This window comes from Stenella coeruleoalba (assembly GCF_951394435.1).
Source record: "Stenella coeruleoalba genome assembly, chromosome: 1".
NCBI classification, from domain to species: domain Eukaryota; kingdom Metazoa; phylum Chordata; class Mammalia; order Artiodactyla; family Delphinidae; genus Stenella; species Stenella coeruleoalba.
Genome location: NC_137169.1, coordinates 64,139,696 through 64,156,929, shown reverse-complemented (window position 1 = coordinate 64,156,929; position 17,234 = coordinate 64,139,696). Strand labels below are relative to the sequence as shown.

Sequence of the window (17,234 nt, the reverse complement as noted above, 5' to 3'; positions counted from 1 at the left end):
AATTTTTTGTTCTAGTTCTGTGAAAAATGCCAGTGGTAGTTTGATAGGTATTGCATTGAATCTGTAGATTGCTTTGGGTAGTAGAGTCATTTTCACAATGTTGATTCTTCCAATCCAAGAACATGGTATACCTCTCCATCTATTTGTATCATCTTTAATTTCTTTCATCAGTGTCTTATAATTTTCTGCATACAGGTCTTTTGTCTCCTTAGGTAGGTTTATTCCTAGATATTTTATTCTTTTTTGTTGCAGTGGTAAATGGGAGTGTTTTCTTGATTTCACTTTCAGATTTTTCATCCTTAGTGTATCGGAATGCCAGAGATTTCTGTGCATTAGTTTTGTATCCTGCTACTTTACCAAATTCATTGATTAGCTCTAGTAGTTTTCTGGTAGCATCTTTAGGATTCTCTATGTATAGTATCATGTCATCTGCAAATAGTGACAGCTTTACTTCTTCTTTTCTGATTTGGATTCCTTTTATTTCCTTTTCTTCTCTGATTGCTGTGGCTAAAACTTCCAAAACTATGTTGAATAAGAGTGGTGAGAGTGGGCAGCCTTGTCTTTTTCCTCATCTTAGTGGAAATGCTTTCAGTTTTTCACCATTGAGGACAGTGTTGGCTGTGGGTTTGTCATATATGGCCTTTATTATGTTGAGGAAAGTTCCCTCTATGCCTACTTCCTGCAGGATTTTTATCATAAATGGGTGTTGAATTTTGTCAAAAGCTTTCTCTGCATCTATTGAGATGATCATATGGTTTTCTCCTTCAGTTTGTTAATATGGTGTATCACGTTGATTGATTTGTGTATATTGCAGTATCCTTGCCTTCCTGGAATAAACCCCACTTGATCATGGTGTATGATCCATTTAATGTGCTGTTGGATTCTGTCTGCTACTATTTTATTGAGGATTTTTGCATCTATGTTCATGACATCCTTGTCTGGTTTTGGTATCATGGTGATGGTGGCCTCGTAGAATGAGTTGGTGAGTGTTCCTCCCTCTGCTATATTTTGGAAGAGTTTGAGAAGGATAAGTGTTAGCTCTTCTCTAAATGTTTGTTAGAATTCGCCTGTGAAGCCATGTGGTCCTGGGCTTTTGTTTGTTGGAAGATTTTAAATCACAGTTTCCATTTCATTGCTTGTGATTGGTCTGTTCATATTTTCTATTTCTTCCTGATTCAGTCTTGGCAGTTTGTGCATTTCTAAGAATTTGTCCATTTCTTCCAGATTGTCCATTTTATTGGCATAGAGTTGCTTGTAGTAATCTCTCATGATATTTTTTATTTCTGCAGTGTCCGTTGTTACTTCTTCTTTTTCATTTCTAATTCTATTTATTTGAGTCTTCTCTCTTTTTTTCTTGATGAGTTTGGCTAATGGTTTATCTATTTTGTTTACCTTCTCAAAGAACCAGCTTTTAGTTTTATTTATCTTTGCTGTTGTTTCCTTCATTTCTTTTTCATTTATTTCTGATCTGATTTTTATGCTTTCTTTCCTTCTACTTATTTTGGGTTTTGTTGGTTCTTCTTTCTCTACTTGCTTTAGGTGTAACATTAGGTTGTTTATTTGAGATTTTTCTTATTACCTGATATGCAATTGTATTGCTATAAACTTCTTTCCTTCCACAGATTTTGAATTGTCATGTTTTCATTTTCATTTGTCTATGGGTATTTTTTGATTTCCTGTTGGATTTCTTCAGTGATTCGTTGTTTGTTTAGTAGCATATTGTTTAGCCTTCACTTTTGTATGGGTTTTTTTTTTTTCAGGTTTTTTTCTCATAGTTGATTTCTAATTTCACTTTTCTTAAATTTACTGAGGCTTGCTTTGTGGCTCAGCATGTGATCTATCTTGGAGAATGTTCCATTGTTCCATGTACACTTGAGAAGGATGTGTATTCTGCTGCTTTCTCCTTTTATGTTTTGTTAATATTTGCCTTATATATTGATGTGCTCCTATGTTGGATGCATATATATTTACAATTGTTATATCTTCTTCTTGGATTGATCCCTTGATCATTATGTAGTGTCCTTTTTTTTGTGTTGTAACAGTCCTTATTTTAAAGTCTATTTTGTCTGATATGAATATTGCTACACCAGCTTTCTTTTTATTTCCATTTGTGTGGAATACCGTTTTCCATCCTGGCACTTTCAGTCTGTATGTGTCTCTAGATCTAAAGTGGGTTTCTTGTGGACAGCATATATGTGGATCTTGTTTTGTATCCATTCAGCCAGTCTTTGTCTTTTGGTTGGAGCATTTAAACCATTTACATTTAAGGTAATTATTGATATGTATGTTCTTATTTCCATTTTGTTAATTGTTTTGGATTTGCTTTTGTAGGCCTTCTTTTTCCCTTTCCTTCCTCTTTTGTTCTCTTCTTGTGATTTGATGACTACCTTTAGTGTTTTGCTTGGATTCCTTTTTCTTTTTTGTGTGTATATCTATTATAGATTTTTGGTTTGCAGTTACCATGAAGTTTTGGTATAGCAGTCTATATATTGTTTTAAGTTGCTGATCTTTTAATTGCAAATGTATTTTAAATATCCTGCATTTGTACTCTCCTCCTCCCATGCCTACTGGTTTTGATATCATATATATGTGTGGATGATTTCCTGCCTTTAGTGTATGTTTGCCTTTACCATGAGATTTCCCATGTCGTAATTTTCTTCTTTCTAGTTGTGCCCTTTTATTTTCCACTTAGAGAAGTTTCTTTAGCATTTGTTGTAAAGCTGGTTTGGTGGTGCTGAATTCTTTTAGCTTTTGCTTCTCTGTAAAGCTTTTGATTTATCTGTCAAATCTGAATGAAAGCCTTGCTGGGTAGACTATTCTTGGTTGTAGGTTTTTCCCTTTCATCACTTTAAATGTATCATGCCACTTGCTTCTGGCCTGCAGTGTTTCTACTGAAAAATCAGCTGATAGTCTTATGGAGCGTCCCTTGTATGTTATTTGTTGCTTTTGCCTTGTTGCTTTTAAGATTTTCTCTTTGCCTTTAATTTTTTGTCAGTTTAATTACTGTGGGTCTTGGTGTCTTCCTACTTGGTTTAATCCTGTATGGGGCTCTATGTACTTCCTGGATTTAGGTGACTGTTTCCTTTCCCATGGTAGGGAAGTTTTTAGCTATTATGTCTTCAAATATTTTCTCAAGCCCTTTCTCTTCTCCTTCTAGGTCTTCTATAATGTGAATGTTGGTGTGTTTAATGTTATCACTTTTTTTTTCTTTTTTCTGTGCCATGGCAGTGATTTCCACCGTTCTGTCTTCCAGCTCACTTATCTGTTCCTCTGCCTCATTTATTGATTCCTTCTGTGTACTTTTCATTTCAGTTATTCATTTGTTCACCTTTGTTTGTTTGTTTTTTATGTATTCTAGCTCTTTGTTAAACATTTCTCATATATTCTCAGTTTGTGCCTCCATTCTTTTCCATAGTTCTTGGATCATCTTTATGATCATTACTCTGAAATCTTTCTCAGGTATATTGCCTGTCTCCACTTCACTTAGCTGTATTTTTGCTGTTTTTTCTTGCTTAGTCTGGACCATATTCCTTTGCTACCTCATTTTGTTTAAATTTCTAATTGTATTTTTATTTATGTATTAGGTTATTTATGTTTCTCAACCTTGGAGAAGTGTCCCTCTGGAGGGGATGTCCTAGCAGTACACTCCCTTCTTGTCACCCAAGGGCCAGGGACCAGTTGGTCCTGTGGTAGATTCTGATCTGTTTGCGGACTCAGTTCCACAGGCTGTGGGATTGTAGTTTTCTTCCTTCTGGTGTCTGCCCTCTCCTGGATGAGTATGGTCTAGAGCCATGTGCAGGCTTCCTAGCAGGAGGGGCCCATGCCTGCTGACTGGTGTATGAGTCTGGGTCTTGGCCCTCTGGTGGGCAGCACCATGTAAAGGAGCATGTCTAGAGGTGGCTGTGGGCTCAGGAAGTCTTTAGGTAGCCTGTCTATTGATGGGTGGGGCTGTGTTCCCACCCCATTGGTTGTTTGGCCTGAAGCGTCTCCACACGGGAGCCTATAGGCTGTTTGGTGAGGCTGGCTGTTTGTGTGAATGATTCAAGCAAAATATCTGTCTCCAGCAAGAGTTCATGCAGATGCACACTTCTCAATATGTCCACCCCAGCTTTTATGACCCCAGAGAGAGCCACAGCTGCCCCCCATCATCCCATGAGACCCTCCAAGACAAGCAGGTAGGTCTGTCCCAGGCTCCTATGGAGTCATGGCTTTTGCCCTAGGTGCTGGTGCACATAAGATCTTGTGTGCCCCCTCCAAGGGTAGAGTCTCCGTTTCCCCTAGTCCTGTGGAGCCCCTGCAGTCAAGCCCTGCTGGCCTTCAAAGGCAAATTCTCTTGGGGCTCCTCCTCCTGATGCCAGGCCTGTAGTCTGGGGAGCCTGACGTGTGGGAGAACTTCTGCAATATAATTATTCTCCAGTTTGTAGGTGCCACCCAGGTGGTATGAGATGTGATTATATCACAAGTGCACCCCTCCTACCATCTCTTTTTGGTTTCTCCTTTATATCATTGGATGTAGAATATCTTTTTTTGGTAGGTTCCAGACTTTTTTATTGATAGTTGTCCAGCAGTTAGTTGTAATTTTGGTGTGCTTATGAGTGGAGGTGAGCTCAGTGTCCTTTTACTCCACCATCTTGTCCCAGGACCATCAATATTCTATTAATAAGGAGGAAAGGAATATAGATTCTTAGAAGGCAGTTAATACTTTCTGTCACGTGGTGAAAAAATTGAAAACGCGGTACAGGATTGATATTCCAAGGTAGAGATATTTAGCTCAAACACTTAACGTCTCTTTATTCTTAATTCCAATGTAAATTTCAAAAGAAAACTAAAACTGCATATATAGACATATAGTATATATAATTACCAAATTAATATTTTTAAATGAATTCATGCTTGACTTAATAGAGTAATATAGATTACATAATATTTGTAAATATCTAAAATGGTTTTGCTTTCCAAAAAAAAAGATAAAAGAGAAAATACAGTCAATATGAAATACAAAAACATTGTAAGACAACATATCAAAAGTAATACTATAGGTGTAAAAACTATATATTTACATTTATGAATGTGATATACATATAAGTAAATGTACATCAATTATAATTTTATTATAAATAAATGTAAAAACCAAAATCAAGATGTTTATTAGCAATATCATGTCCAAAACCAAAGTAATGCAGTAAAAGTAAAATGCTAAGCAAATATATATTAATTGGAATAAAGCAAAAGACTTAACATTAATCTTAATGTAGGATTCAGTACACAAAACGTTAAGTGGAATAAATAGGAACTGTTTCAGTTGATATAAAAAATAACAGCTACAATAAAGTTATTTTTGTTTGGGCATTAATGTACAAAATTATATTATACAAAATATATAACAGAAATATTTTTGGAAATGTAAGACTAGATAGATAAAAAATAGTATAGGGCCAACATAACATATTTATCTTAATAAATTATCGTATTCAAAGATAATCATACTGGGCTTCCCTGGTGGCGCAGGGGTTGAGAGTCTGCCTGCCGATGCAGGAGATATGGGTTCGTGCCCTGGTCCGGGAAGATCCCACATGCCGCGGAGCGACTGGGCCCGTGAGCCATGGCCGCTGAGCCTGCGCGTCTGGAGCCTGTGCTCCGCGATGGGAGAGGCCACAACAGTGAGAGGCCCGTGTAACGCAAAAAAAAAAAAAAAAAAAAGATAATCATACTGTCATGGGGATGAAATGTACAGCATGGGAAATATAGTCAATAATAATATCTTTGTGTAGTGACAGATGATAACTTGACTAATTGTTATTATCATTTTGTAATGTATAGAAATATTGAATCACTACATGTGTACCAGGAATTAATATAGTGTTGTAGGTCAGTTATACTTCAGAAAACAAACAAACTCATAGAAAAAGAGATAGATTTGTGGTTACCAGAGGCAGGGGGCTTGGGAGAGAGGGAATTGGATGAAGGTGGTCACAGTGTACAAACTTCCATTTATAAGATAAATAAGTACTAGGAATGTAATGTACAACATGATTAATATAATTAACACTGCTTTATGTTATACATGTTTTAAAAGTTGAGAGTAAATCCTAAGAATTCTCATCACAAGGGAAAATATTTTTTTCTTTTTCTTTTATTTTGAATCTATATGAAATGATGAATGTTCACAAACCTAATTTTGGTAGTCATTTTATGATGTACATAAGTCAAATAATTGTGCTGTACACGTTAAACTTATGCAGTGCTATATGTCAATTATATCTCAATAAAACTGGAGGAAAAAAATAAGGGTACAGGATTTCACGTCTGGGAAGACAGAGTAGATGTTTCTCTTGTAAAGTACTGCTCAATTCCCTGGACATTATATACATTATATAATTACTATTTATTATATAAGGTATTATATAATGTTATATATTATAGAAATTCCTTGGACATTATATACAGAACAAACATAAAAAGACTATGAGTAATGAAGAGCAGAAACTTGTTCATTAAACAAATGAACCTGAGGAATGAAAATGATGGAGTGAGTTTGCTGGTTTTTTTTTTTCCTTTATATATCCTAAATTTTAGCTGAAGAAGGCAGTAATCCAGAATGGCCAAAGGGTGCAAACAAAAAAACAAAATACCAGAAATACAAATAGAAGTATCCTTTCTATCCAAACAACCAAGAAACATTCAGTCTAGTAAAACAGATAACTTTTAGTCAATAACCACAGAGAGAAAACTGGTCCTTCCTGCACCCATCCCAGTAAAGCCTGAATGGAGATCCTGGACTTCCATCCTTGTGAGGCTCTAATGAGGCAACCCAACACCTATTGGGTGTTGTCAGAGGAGTCCTAATGGAGATCAAGACTTTCACAGTTGCTCAGCTATAACAAGACTACACCCATAGCAGTGTCAATGAAGAGCACATAGAAGTTGAAACTCCCACCTACACACAGAAGTAACAATGAGCTCTCCTGCCCAGCTGGGGGTTAGTAGGGGCTTGAGTGATGAGGAACTTGGACTTCTACCTCCTGCTTGAAGTAACATGATAATGACTCACATTTCCCCTGCTGGAACAGTGTCAGACAAAGCCAGCTAAAACAGAAATTTTAAATAACAATGAAAGTATTATAATACAGAAATATCTAGGTTTCAGGCAAAAGTCACTCAACATACAAAGAACTAGAAAGATCTTAAACTGTGTGAAAAGAGACAATCAATAGATGCCAGCACTGAGAAGATAGAATTGTTAAAATTATCTGATAAATTTTAAGTAGCCATGATAAAAATACTTCAATGAGCAATTATAAACATGCTTGAAACATGTACATATAGGAGGCCTCAGCAGAGTAACAGTAGCGGTAAAGAAACAAATGGTAATTTGAGAACTCAAAAATACAGTAACCAAAATAAAAAGCACAGTAAATGAACTAAACAGCAGAATGGAGGGGAAAGATGACATAATGAAGGAAAGGAAAGATAGAAATTACCCAATATGAATAATAGAGAGAAAAAAGACTGAAAAATAAAAAAGAACAGATATTCCACGCAAATGGAAATATATTCCATGCAAATGGAAACATATTCCATGCAAATGGAAACTGAAAGAAAGCAAGTGTAGTTATAGCAGACAAAATAGACTGTAAGCTGAAGACTGTAATAAGAGACAAAGAAGTTCATTATATAATGATAAAAAGGTCAGTACAATAAGAGGTATAACATTTGTAAATATTTACATACCCAAAATAGGAACACTTAAATATATAAATATTAAGAAACTTGAAGGGAGAAATAGACCACAATATAATAATAGTAAGGGACTTTAATATCTCACTTTCAACAATGGATAGATCATACAGATAGAAAATCAAAAAGAAAAATTGGACTTAATTGTTAGAGCAGATGGACTTAACAGACATAGGAATTCTATCCAAGAGCAGCAGAATACACATTCTCCTCAAGCAAACATAGAACATTCCCCAGGATAGATCATATGCTAGGCCACAAAATAAGCCTTAACAAATTTAAGAAGATGGAAATCATATTAGGTATTTTTTCTGACCATGATAGTATGTAACTAGAAATCAATTACAAGAAGAAAACTGGAAAATTCACAATTATGTGGAAATTAAACAACATACAACAGCCAATGGATCGAAGAAGAAATAAAAAATATATATCTTGAAACAAATGAAAATGGAATGACAGCATAACTTATGGGATACAGCAAAAGTTGTTTTGAGGGAAGTTTATAGTGATAGATGCCTATGTTAAGAAAAAAAAAAAGAACTCAAATGAACAACCTAACTTTACACCTCAGGGAGCTAGAAATAAGAAGAACAAATTAAACCAAAATTAGTAGAAGGAAGGAAATAAAGAAAGATCAGGTGGAAATAAACAGAACAGAGACTAAAAAGACAACAGAAAAATAAGTGAAACTAAGAGGTTTTTTTTTTTTTGAAAAGATAAACAAAATAGACCAACCCTTTGTTAGACTTGAGAAAAGAGAGAGGACCTAAGTGAGTAAAATTAGGAATGAAAAAGGAGACATCAAAATTGATACCACACAAATACAGAGGATTATAAGAGACTGCTATGAACAATTATATGTTAACAAATTGGACAACTTAGAAGAAATGGATACATTCCTAGAAACATACAACCTACTAAGACTGAATCATTAAGAAATAGAAAATTTTAACTGACTGATTACTAGTAGGGAGATTGAGTCAGTAATCAAAAACCTCCCAACAAAGAAAAGTTTAGAACCAGATGGCTTTACTGGTGAATTCTACCAAACATTTAAACAAGAATTAATACCAATTTTTCTCACACTTTCAAAAGAATAGAAGCTAAGCAGACACTTCCAAACTCATTTTACAAGGTCAACATTACTCTGAAACCAAAACCAGTTGAGGACACTACAAGAAAAGAAAATTACAGACCAATATCCCTGATGAACATGGATGCAAAAACCCTCAACAAAATATTAGCAAACCAACTTCACCAATACATTAAAATGATATACACCATGATGAAGTGGGATTTATCCCTGGGATAAAAATATCCCTAACAAATGTAAGCATAAAAATCTATAACAAAATATTAGCACATGCAATACAGCAATATGTAAAAATAAGTATATACCGTGAGCAAGTGGGACTTATTCCAGGTATGCAAGGCTGGTTCAATATTTGAAAAATCAATTAATATAATTCACCATATCAAAAGACTAAATATATATATATATATATAAAATATCATATCAATTCATGGAAAAAAAACATTTGACAAAATTCAACATCCATTCATCGTTAAAAAACTCAGAAAAATAGGTAGAGAGGGATCTTCCTCTTCTTTATAAAGAACATCAAGATAAAACCTACAACCAACATTATGCTTAATGGTAAAAGACTGAATGTTTTCTCCCCAATACTGGGAGCAAAGCAAAGATACCTGTTCTCATTTCTCTTGTCAACATGCTGCTGGAAAGTCTAGCTAGTGCAATAAAGTAAGAAAAGGAAATAAAAAACATACAGATGAGAAAAGAAGAAATAAAACTATTTGCAGATGAAATGATCACGTATGTGGAAAATACCACAGAATCTACCAAAAAAATCTCTTAGAACTAAAAAGTGAGCTTAGCAAGGCTGCAGGGTTCCAGGTAAACAAACAAAAATCAATCATATTTCTATGTACTAAAAATGAATACCTGGTCACCAAAATTAAATATATAATGTCATTTATAGTCACTCAAAAGTGAAATACTTAGGTGTAAATCTAACAAAATATGAACAGAACTTGATGGATAAAATATAGCCTTTTCAATAAATGTTACTTGGAACAATTGCGCGCGCGCGCGCGCACACACACACACACACACACACACACAAATGAGCCTCAATGTAAGTTTCACAGCTCATACAAAAATTAACTCAAAATAGATCTTGGAGTTAAATGTAAAACTTAAAACTAAAAAGCTTTTAGGAAAATAAAACTGAAAGAAACCTTTGAGATCTAGGACGAGGCAAAGACTTAGACGTGATGCTAAAAGCACAGTGTTTAAAATGAAAAAATGGTAAAGTGTACTTCATCAAATTAAAAAAATATATATATGTGCTCTGTAAAAGACCCTGTTAAGTGAATGAAAAGATAAGCTCAGAGTTGGGAAAAGTATTTGGAAGTGAACATTTTTTAAGTGATAATAGGTACTTCAAGTGGTGGAAATTTGTGTAAAGTTTTTGTTCTTGTCTATGCTTTTCTTCTTTTCTAAAAAATTTATTGTGTTTTATTATTATGGTTCTAAATTTTATTTTGTTATCTAATGTTGCTTGATTCAGGTGAATTTTTTTTTTTTTTTTTTTTTTGTGAATTGACTATAGTGTGTTCCCAAAGTGTTTACCAGTGATCCTTAGAAATAGTTATAAAATAATAAAAAATCTTCCTAGCTTTTGTGGGGAGTTTCACACAGGTACTCACCATTTCATGTGACTGTTAAAGTGAATATATTACAGATGGAATAAAGAAGTGAAAACTGCATGTGTTAATTCTATTTTAAATAAATACTTGTGGGATTAGTATGATTTACATTTTTCAATTATGCTGAGAAAATCTGTGTCAAATTAGGAAATTCTGATACAAAAAAAAACAAATGGAATAGAAAAAGGTAGACTTTAGGGACTAGATACATATATAAGAAATAAAAACATGGAAAAAGTAAAGAAAAAATTAAATACATACAAATGTACTGAGAATATCAGATTAATTGGAAATCTCTTTATGTAATTACATGCAGTCTGAATGGAACGTAGTTTTAGATTTTTTTTTAAAGTACTCTTCCTGTTGGAACACAAAATACTCTCTTCCATCTGAGTCATTTTTACAAAAGTCTTTACTTTTCTTTTGAAATGCCCCATTATGCTTTATACCAGGGTTAACAGTAGCCCTATTTTCATCCCAGGGTTACAATAGCAAGTGGTAGAGTATAGATATTTCATTATTCTATCATCTGTTTTGTTGATTCTTGATAGTATTTTGCCTAAGCATGCGTTGTCCTTCGTTAAGCTTTTACTACAATTCTTTAATTCCATTCATTGGATTGAAAATATTAGTACTAATCATCTTTTATAGTTAATTTATTAATTTTTAATTTTTACATTATGTTAGTTTGGATAAATTGCTTAGTATATTCCTCTACTAATTTTTTAAGTATTAAATAAGGTATACAGAAGTCCTTAAACTGTTGACAGATAACATTGTTTGGATGCTTGGAATGTTTTAGCACTGTTCTAAGTGCTTTACAAATATTTTCTCACAAAAACCCAGTGAGGTTATCTCTGTTTTACAGATGATGAATAGGGGACAGATGGGTTACTTACCCTAGATCACATAGCTAGCAAGTGGTAGAACTGGAATTTAAACCCAGGCAGTTTTTCTCCAGAGTCATCACTCACATAGTGGAGGAAATGCATTACTTTCCCTTAGAAAGTAGATACATCCATTTGTCCTCAGATATCAAATGGTTATGCCATTTTTTCAAGTTTGCAGTGATATCTTTATTGGCATTTTACTGGATAATTGTTCTAGGACATCATAAAACTTGAGTATTGTCTTGAGGTTACTTGTTTTCTGGCAGGGACACTAACTCCACCCACAGCTGATGATTATTCGTTTATCTCTTTAAAGAGATGAGTTATTCACACATTGGTGGGAAGCAGGACTCTGCTGTAAACTGCAGTGTGAGCTTAATGGTTCTCTGCTGGTGAGAACTGCAGCATCTGACCAGGACCACTTAAACCTAGTCATCTAAATTCCCTCCTGTATTCTTCTCCCTCCCTTCTTACTTATGCAATCAACCTCCCTGCTCCCAAACTACTATAGGGGAGCAAAAATAATTTTCTCTTTACTCTTCTGAGTTCTTGGCTGAAACCCCTCTAATATAAGACAGATTACAAGAGAAAAACAAACAGAAGTTTACTAACATTTATACCTCATGTATACTGAGAAGATACCCAGGGAAAAATGAGTAACTCCCTGAGGTGAGAATTCATGCTTATATACCATCTAAATAAGGAAAGGGAGGGAGGGTGTAGGCCTCTTATGAGCAAGTAAATTATTATTATTTTTTTTTGGTACGTGGGCCTCTCACTGTTGTGGCCTCTCCCACTGCGGAGCACAGGCTCCAGACGTGCAGGCTCAGCGGCCATGGCTCATGGGCCCAGCCGCTCCATGGCATGTGGGATCGTCCCGGACTGGGGCACGAACCCGTGTCCCCTGCATCAGCAGGTGGACTCTCAACCACTGCACCACCAGGGAAGCCCCTATGATATAATCTTTTGTTTAAATGTTATCCTTTACTGGTTTCTGGTATAGTTGTGATTTCCTGTAATTTTATGGGTTTTTTTTTTTTCATCACATTTGGTCTCATGGTGTGTGTGTGTGCATGTGTGTGTTTGTGTGTGTGTGTATGTTTTTGTTTAGGGTAACAGGCTGAGGGTGGGGCAAAGTCCAGGGGACTAGGGGAAGGAGAGAGAATCTTAACCAAAGTTTGGTTAACAAGCGTTTTATTCCGACTGCTCAGTATAGACAAAGCAGTTAAACTAATCATTAACAGGCAAAGAATGTGAATTTAGAAAGTCTGTGTCAGGGCCTTGTCAAAGACGAACAAGAGGGACGTTCATGGGTACAATCTAAGTAATATGGTGGAAGCGTTCTTCTTTGTATAAAACCATTTCCTGAAATAAAGGGTTAAGGAGATTTCTTAACCTTCAGTGTTTTCCAGGATCACAGGGCTCAGATAAAATTCACCATTGCCAAGTGTGACAAATAAGGATAATATTGTAGAAGGATATTAAACTCAGATCAATGTCAAGAAAGGCTTCTTGGAGGAAAGAACTGAGTCTCCAAAAGACTAAGATAGTAAGATAAGTAATTGAGAAGGGCAGTCAAGAAACTGGAATGGCATGCAAAAAGCATTGAGGTTTGATTATCAGGTAGTTTTCAGGAATGCAAGTGGTTGAATATTGCCAGAATGGAAGGTATTATATATAGGGTGAAGGAAGATGAGATTGAGAAGGTAAGAAGGGACTAGATCAAGGATTTTGTGTGCCAAGTCAAGAAATTTGTAATTAATCTTTCAATCATACACCAGCAAAAATGCCATATCATCATATCATATCATTGCATTTTGAAAAGTTCATTCTAGCAATAGTGCATATTATGATTTGAAGGGAGTAGGGAGTAGGGATTATTTCAGATATCAGGACATTTTTAGTAAGTTAGAGAAGTGATAAAGACATGCAATAAAGCAATGGTAGAGAACAGAAGAAAATGTAGAGATCAGATGCTTAGGATGTTGAATATATTGGATCTAGCAATATTTGGATATGAAGAAGTGAAAGAGAAAGATAGCCTGGGATGGTTCTAGGGTTTCTGGGTTAGGTTCATATGGGCAATAGCACCATCCACTAAGAGCATGTGAGAAAGCAGGTTAGGGAAGAAGATTCATGTTTGGGCAAGTTGAGTTTACAGGAATATCTTGTTTTATTGCACTTCACTTTACTGTACTTCACACATAATGCATTTATCACAAATTGAAGGTTTGTGGCAACCCTGCATGGAGCAAGTTTATAAGTGCCATTTTTTTTGACATCATTTACTCACTTCATGTCTCTGTGTTACATTTTGGTAATTCTCACAATATTTCAAATGTTTTCATTATTATTATATTTGTTATGAGGATCTATGATTAGTGATTTTTGATGTTTCTACCGTAGAAAGATTACAACTTGCTGAAGGCCCTGATGATGGTTAGCTTTATTAGCAATAAAATATTTTTTAAATTAAGGCATGTACATTGCTTTTTTAGACAATGCTATTGCACACTTAATAGACTACATTATAGTGTAAACATAATTTTTATATGTACTGGGAAACCAAAATATTCATGTGAGTTGCTGTATTTCAATATTCCCTTTTTTTGTGGTGGTCTGGAACTCAATCTGCAGTATCTCCAAGGTAAGCCTGTAATTGGATAATCAGTATGACCATATTGTTCTGTAGCTCCAGAGAGAGTTCCTGCTTAAAGTGAGAAATCTGAGAGACATCAGGACATAGGTGAGTGTTGGAGCTGTGGATTTGGTTGCAGTCATCTGGACAGTGTGTTCAGATTGAAAAAAGACAAAATGGAGAAAATCCTTTCAGTGTGACATTAAGTAGGGTATGGATAGGTCTTTAAAAAGTCCAGAAGTAAACATTAGTTATAGGAAAACCCAAGAGTGTGGTGTATAGAAGCCAAGGGAAGTGCTTCAATGAGAAATGTCCAATGATAATTTTGTAAAACTATTAGATAGGATGATAGGGATAGAAGTCAGTGGATTGAGATACAGGAAGAGAGAAGGTGGGACAGCAAATATGGAATTCTGTTTCAAGGACTCTTAATAAAAGTTAGATACAAAGGATGGAGGGTTGGGATGTGTATGATTATTTGTGTGTGTGCATTTTACAGATGGGTGAGACTACATCATATTTATAGGTGAGACATAGGGACAGTAGCAGGGAAGTAATTGAAAACAGGGAGATTAAACTTAACCATGATGGAGAGCCAATCTTGGACAGGAAGTGAGATACTTCTTGATTTAAGATTAAGTAGAAGTTGCTTCTATTCAGTTTAGATATATAAGAGTTAAGTGGGAATATAGTTAAATTTGTAGGGAAGGGAGGAGTGTTAGTTGATAAAGTTCAGACTTGATAGTCCTATATTCTCTGTGAGAAGGAAGCAAGATGTTTAGTTAGTGCTAGGGAAAAGGCTTTATAGAGAATAGTACTGAAGGTTTACAGTAGCTCCTGTTGGAAACAGAAGCAAGCCAGGGCCAAAAGTAAAGGATTTGCTAATTAGCAATGAATGTTTGTAAGTATAAATCTGAAGTAGTATTAATCTACAAGGCTTTGTGATTTTTTTTTTGGAGCTGATTAAGTGTATATGTAGTAAAGGTATTTTTTTTTAAACATGATGGGGTTGATAATTTTCAGAGTAGGTACCTTACAAAGAAATGTGTTAGGTTTTTAATGCATAATTTTTACATTCAAGACATAACTAGAGTGGCTTTTTCTAGCCAGTCAAATGATCAGTAGGATATAAGGAGTCTATGATCCCAAATAAAAAATTTGCAGGAACAATAATCTTAGAGATAATTTCTTTAAAGGCAATATAGAATATCTTTCGCCAGGGGAGTGTGCTGTCTTCCAGTAAAAGTGTGCAACATTCTAGTTAAGATGCCACAAAGTTTTGAACTACTGTAAGTTGTTTTATAAATCCATCATGTATCAGTTTCCTCTGTGATGATCCACAGAATACTTTTAGAGTTTCATTGGATGTCTATTCATGCCATTATCTTTCAGAGATCAACGTGATTATGGGCAAAATTTTATAACTATGATAGCAGATTGTGAGAAGAATCTAGAATGGAGAAAGTTATCCTCATTGATCTTGCATTTTTTTTGTAGAGAATTAAAATTATTTGGTGCTACTAATTCTTGGTCTTCTGATCTAATAAAAATAGATATGAAAATAGATTTATTATTTAACTGTTATGTGTATAATAAGATACCCGTGAATGTTTTAATAGTTTATACCATCAGACTACCAAGTTAAACTATCTTTTGGAAATACTTTCATGAGCTATAAATATTAAATATATTTTCTTTATACAGGGATCAACCTATGAGAATGAAATTGATAATATCAAAGTTATTATTTCAAAAATTAATGAAATTCTGGCTCATAACTCGCCAGTTTTGATTGTTCAAAGATGGATACGTGGTTTCTTAGTTAGGAAAAAAGTGAGGTATGTTTTATTTTCTTCACTATTTGAATATTAAAAGATGATAAAAAGACATTTCTCTAATATATGCTTTTTTGTATTCCCTGTCAAAATGGTACTTTATAGACTATTTAAACTAATTTTTAGGAACACACCACAGATTCTATAGTAATATAATATTCAGCATAATCAAAATTTGATTCTCTTATTTTTTCTTTTAAATTGACCATATAAATAACTAATCATTAAAGTTTTTATTAATCATTGTCTGAGTAATTCTGATAGTTATTTTAAATTAAACTTAAAGATTAGTCAAAAATATATATTACATTTCTCTCATGTAATGGGATATAATAGAAATATAAGCCATGTACAACATGAGAGAAATATAAACCATATATATATATGTATGTATATATATATATGAGGATTTTGCATTTTGTTTGAATATGAAGATAGTTTTGCCAAAACATCTGGTACCACATCAGTCTACATTACCCTTTGATTAATGCTTTTTCCTCTCTCTTTGTTCCTTACATCCCTTTCGGGTAGCTGACATTTTACAAACAGAGGAAAACTTTTCCTGTAAGAATCTCTTAACATTGTACTTGGGGAGATAAGATAGGATACTCTGTCATCAATTTATTTTAGTCATGACAAACATCAAACATATGAAAAAAGAAATGAACATTCTCTTATAGTTTATTCTCAGATACTAAATGGGAGAATTCATAAGATAGAAATAGAACATGGCCCTGAAATATAGGTAGGATTAAATAGATCTGGAGCTGGCAAATAGACATTCCCTGAGAAAGAAAGATTAGGACATTTCACTGAAATGATATTCAACATTCTGTGGTAAGACAGAGGGTATGTTCTTATGTGTTAGCCTGCATGTGCTAAATCATAGATGGCAATAGCCCTGACTAAGAGAGATAGTATGAGAGAAAAAACTGAACATAATATAGTGCCTGCAACTTCTGAGGATGAGGTTCCATATACTTTTCAAACCAAGGTCAAAGTGTGAGAGAGAGTGGGTTCATCAGTGGGGGAAAAGTAAAGTGATTTGGAATAAAAGATGTGAAAAGAATCAGGCAATTGCTAACAGGTACGTATTTATTTAAAATATTATTTCTATCTCATATGTTCCATTTAAATTAAGTATGCATTTTCTGTGAAATAAACATCTAATTAAAGGGATTTGTCTTTAGTTTATGCCCCTGGGACTGAGTTTTTCTCTCTTAGAATCAAATTTCCTTTGATATTCCTGTAACATGAGATAAAAACTTTGTACATGGAAACAATATCTGAAAATTCAGCATGCATGAAAAGAATTTGAATGAGCTTTGTGGAGAGAAATGTCAGTAGTAATAATATGTCACAGTGGTTCAATACAGACTGACTTGAATTCTTTTTCTCTTT

General features: G+C 34.3%; 1 protein-coding gene across 1 annotated transcript in view; it reads left to right on the top strand.

Moving 5' to 3' along the window:
- The window catches only part of LRRIQ3 (leucine rich repeats and IQ motif containing 3), a gene marked incomplete at its 3' end in the record, with an annotated part of 232,002 nt that overhangs the window by 42,176 nt on the left and 172,592 nt on the right, over positions 1-17,234 (top strand). Inside the window, exon 4 of the mRNA XM_079901948.1 lies at positions 15,703-15,836. Within this exon, the coding sequence (XP_079758074.1) occupies positions 15,703-15,836 (134 nt within the window). The remainder of the gene's footprint in view (positions 1-15,702; positions 15,837-17,234) is intronic.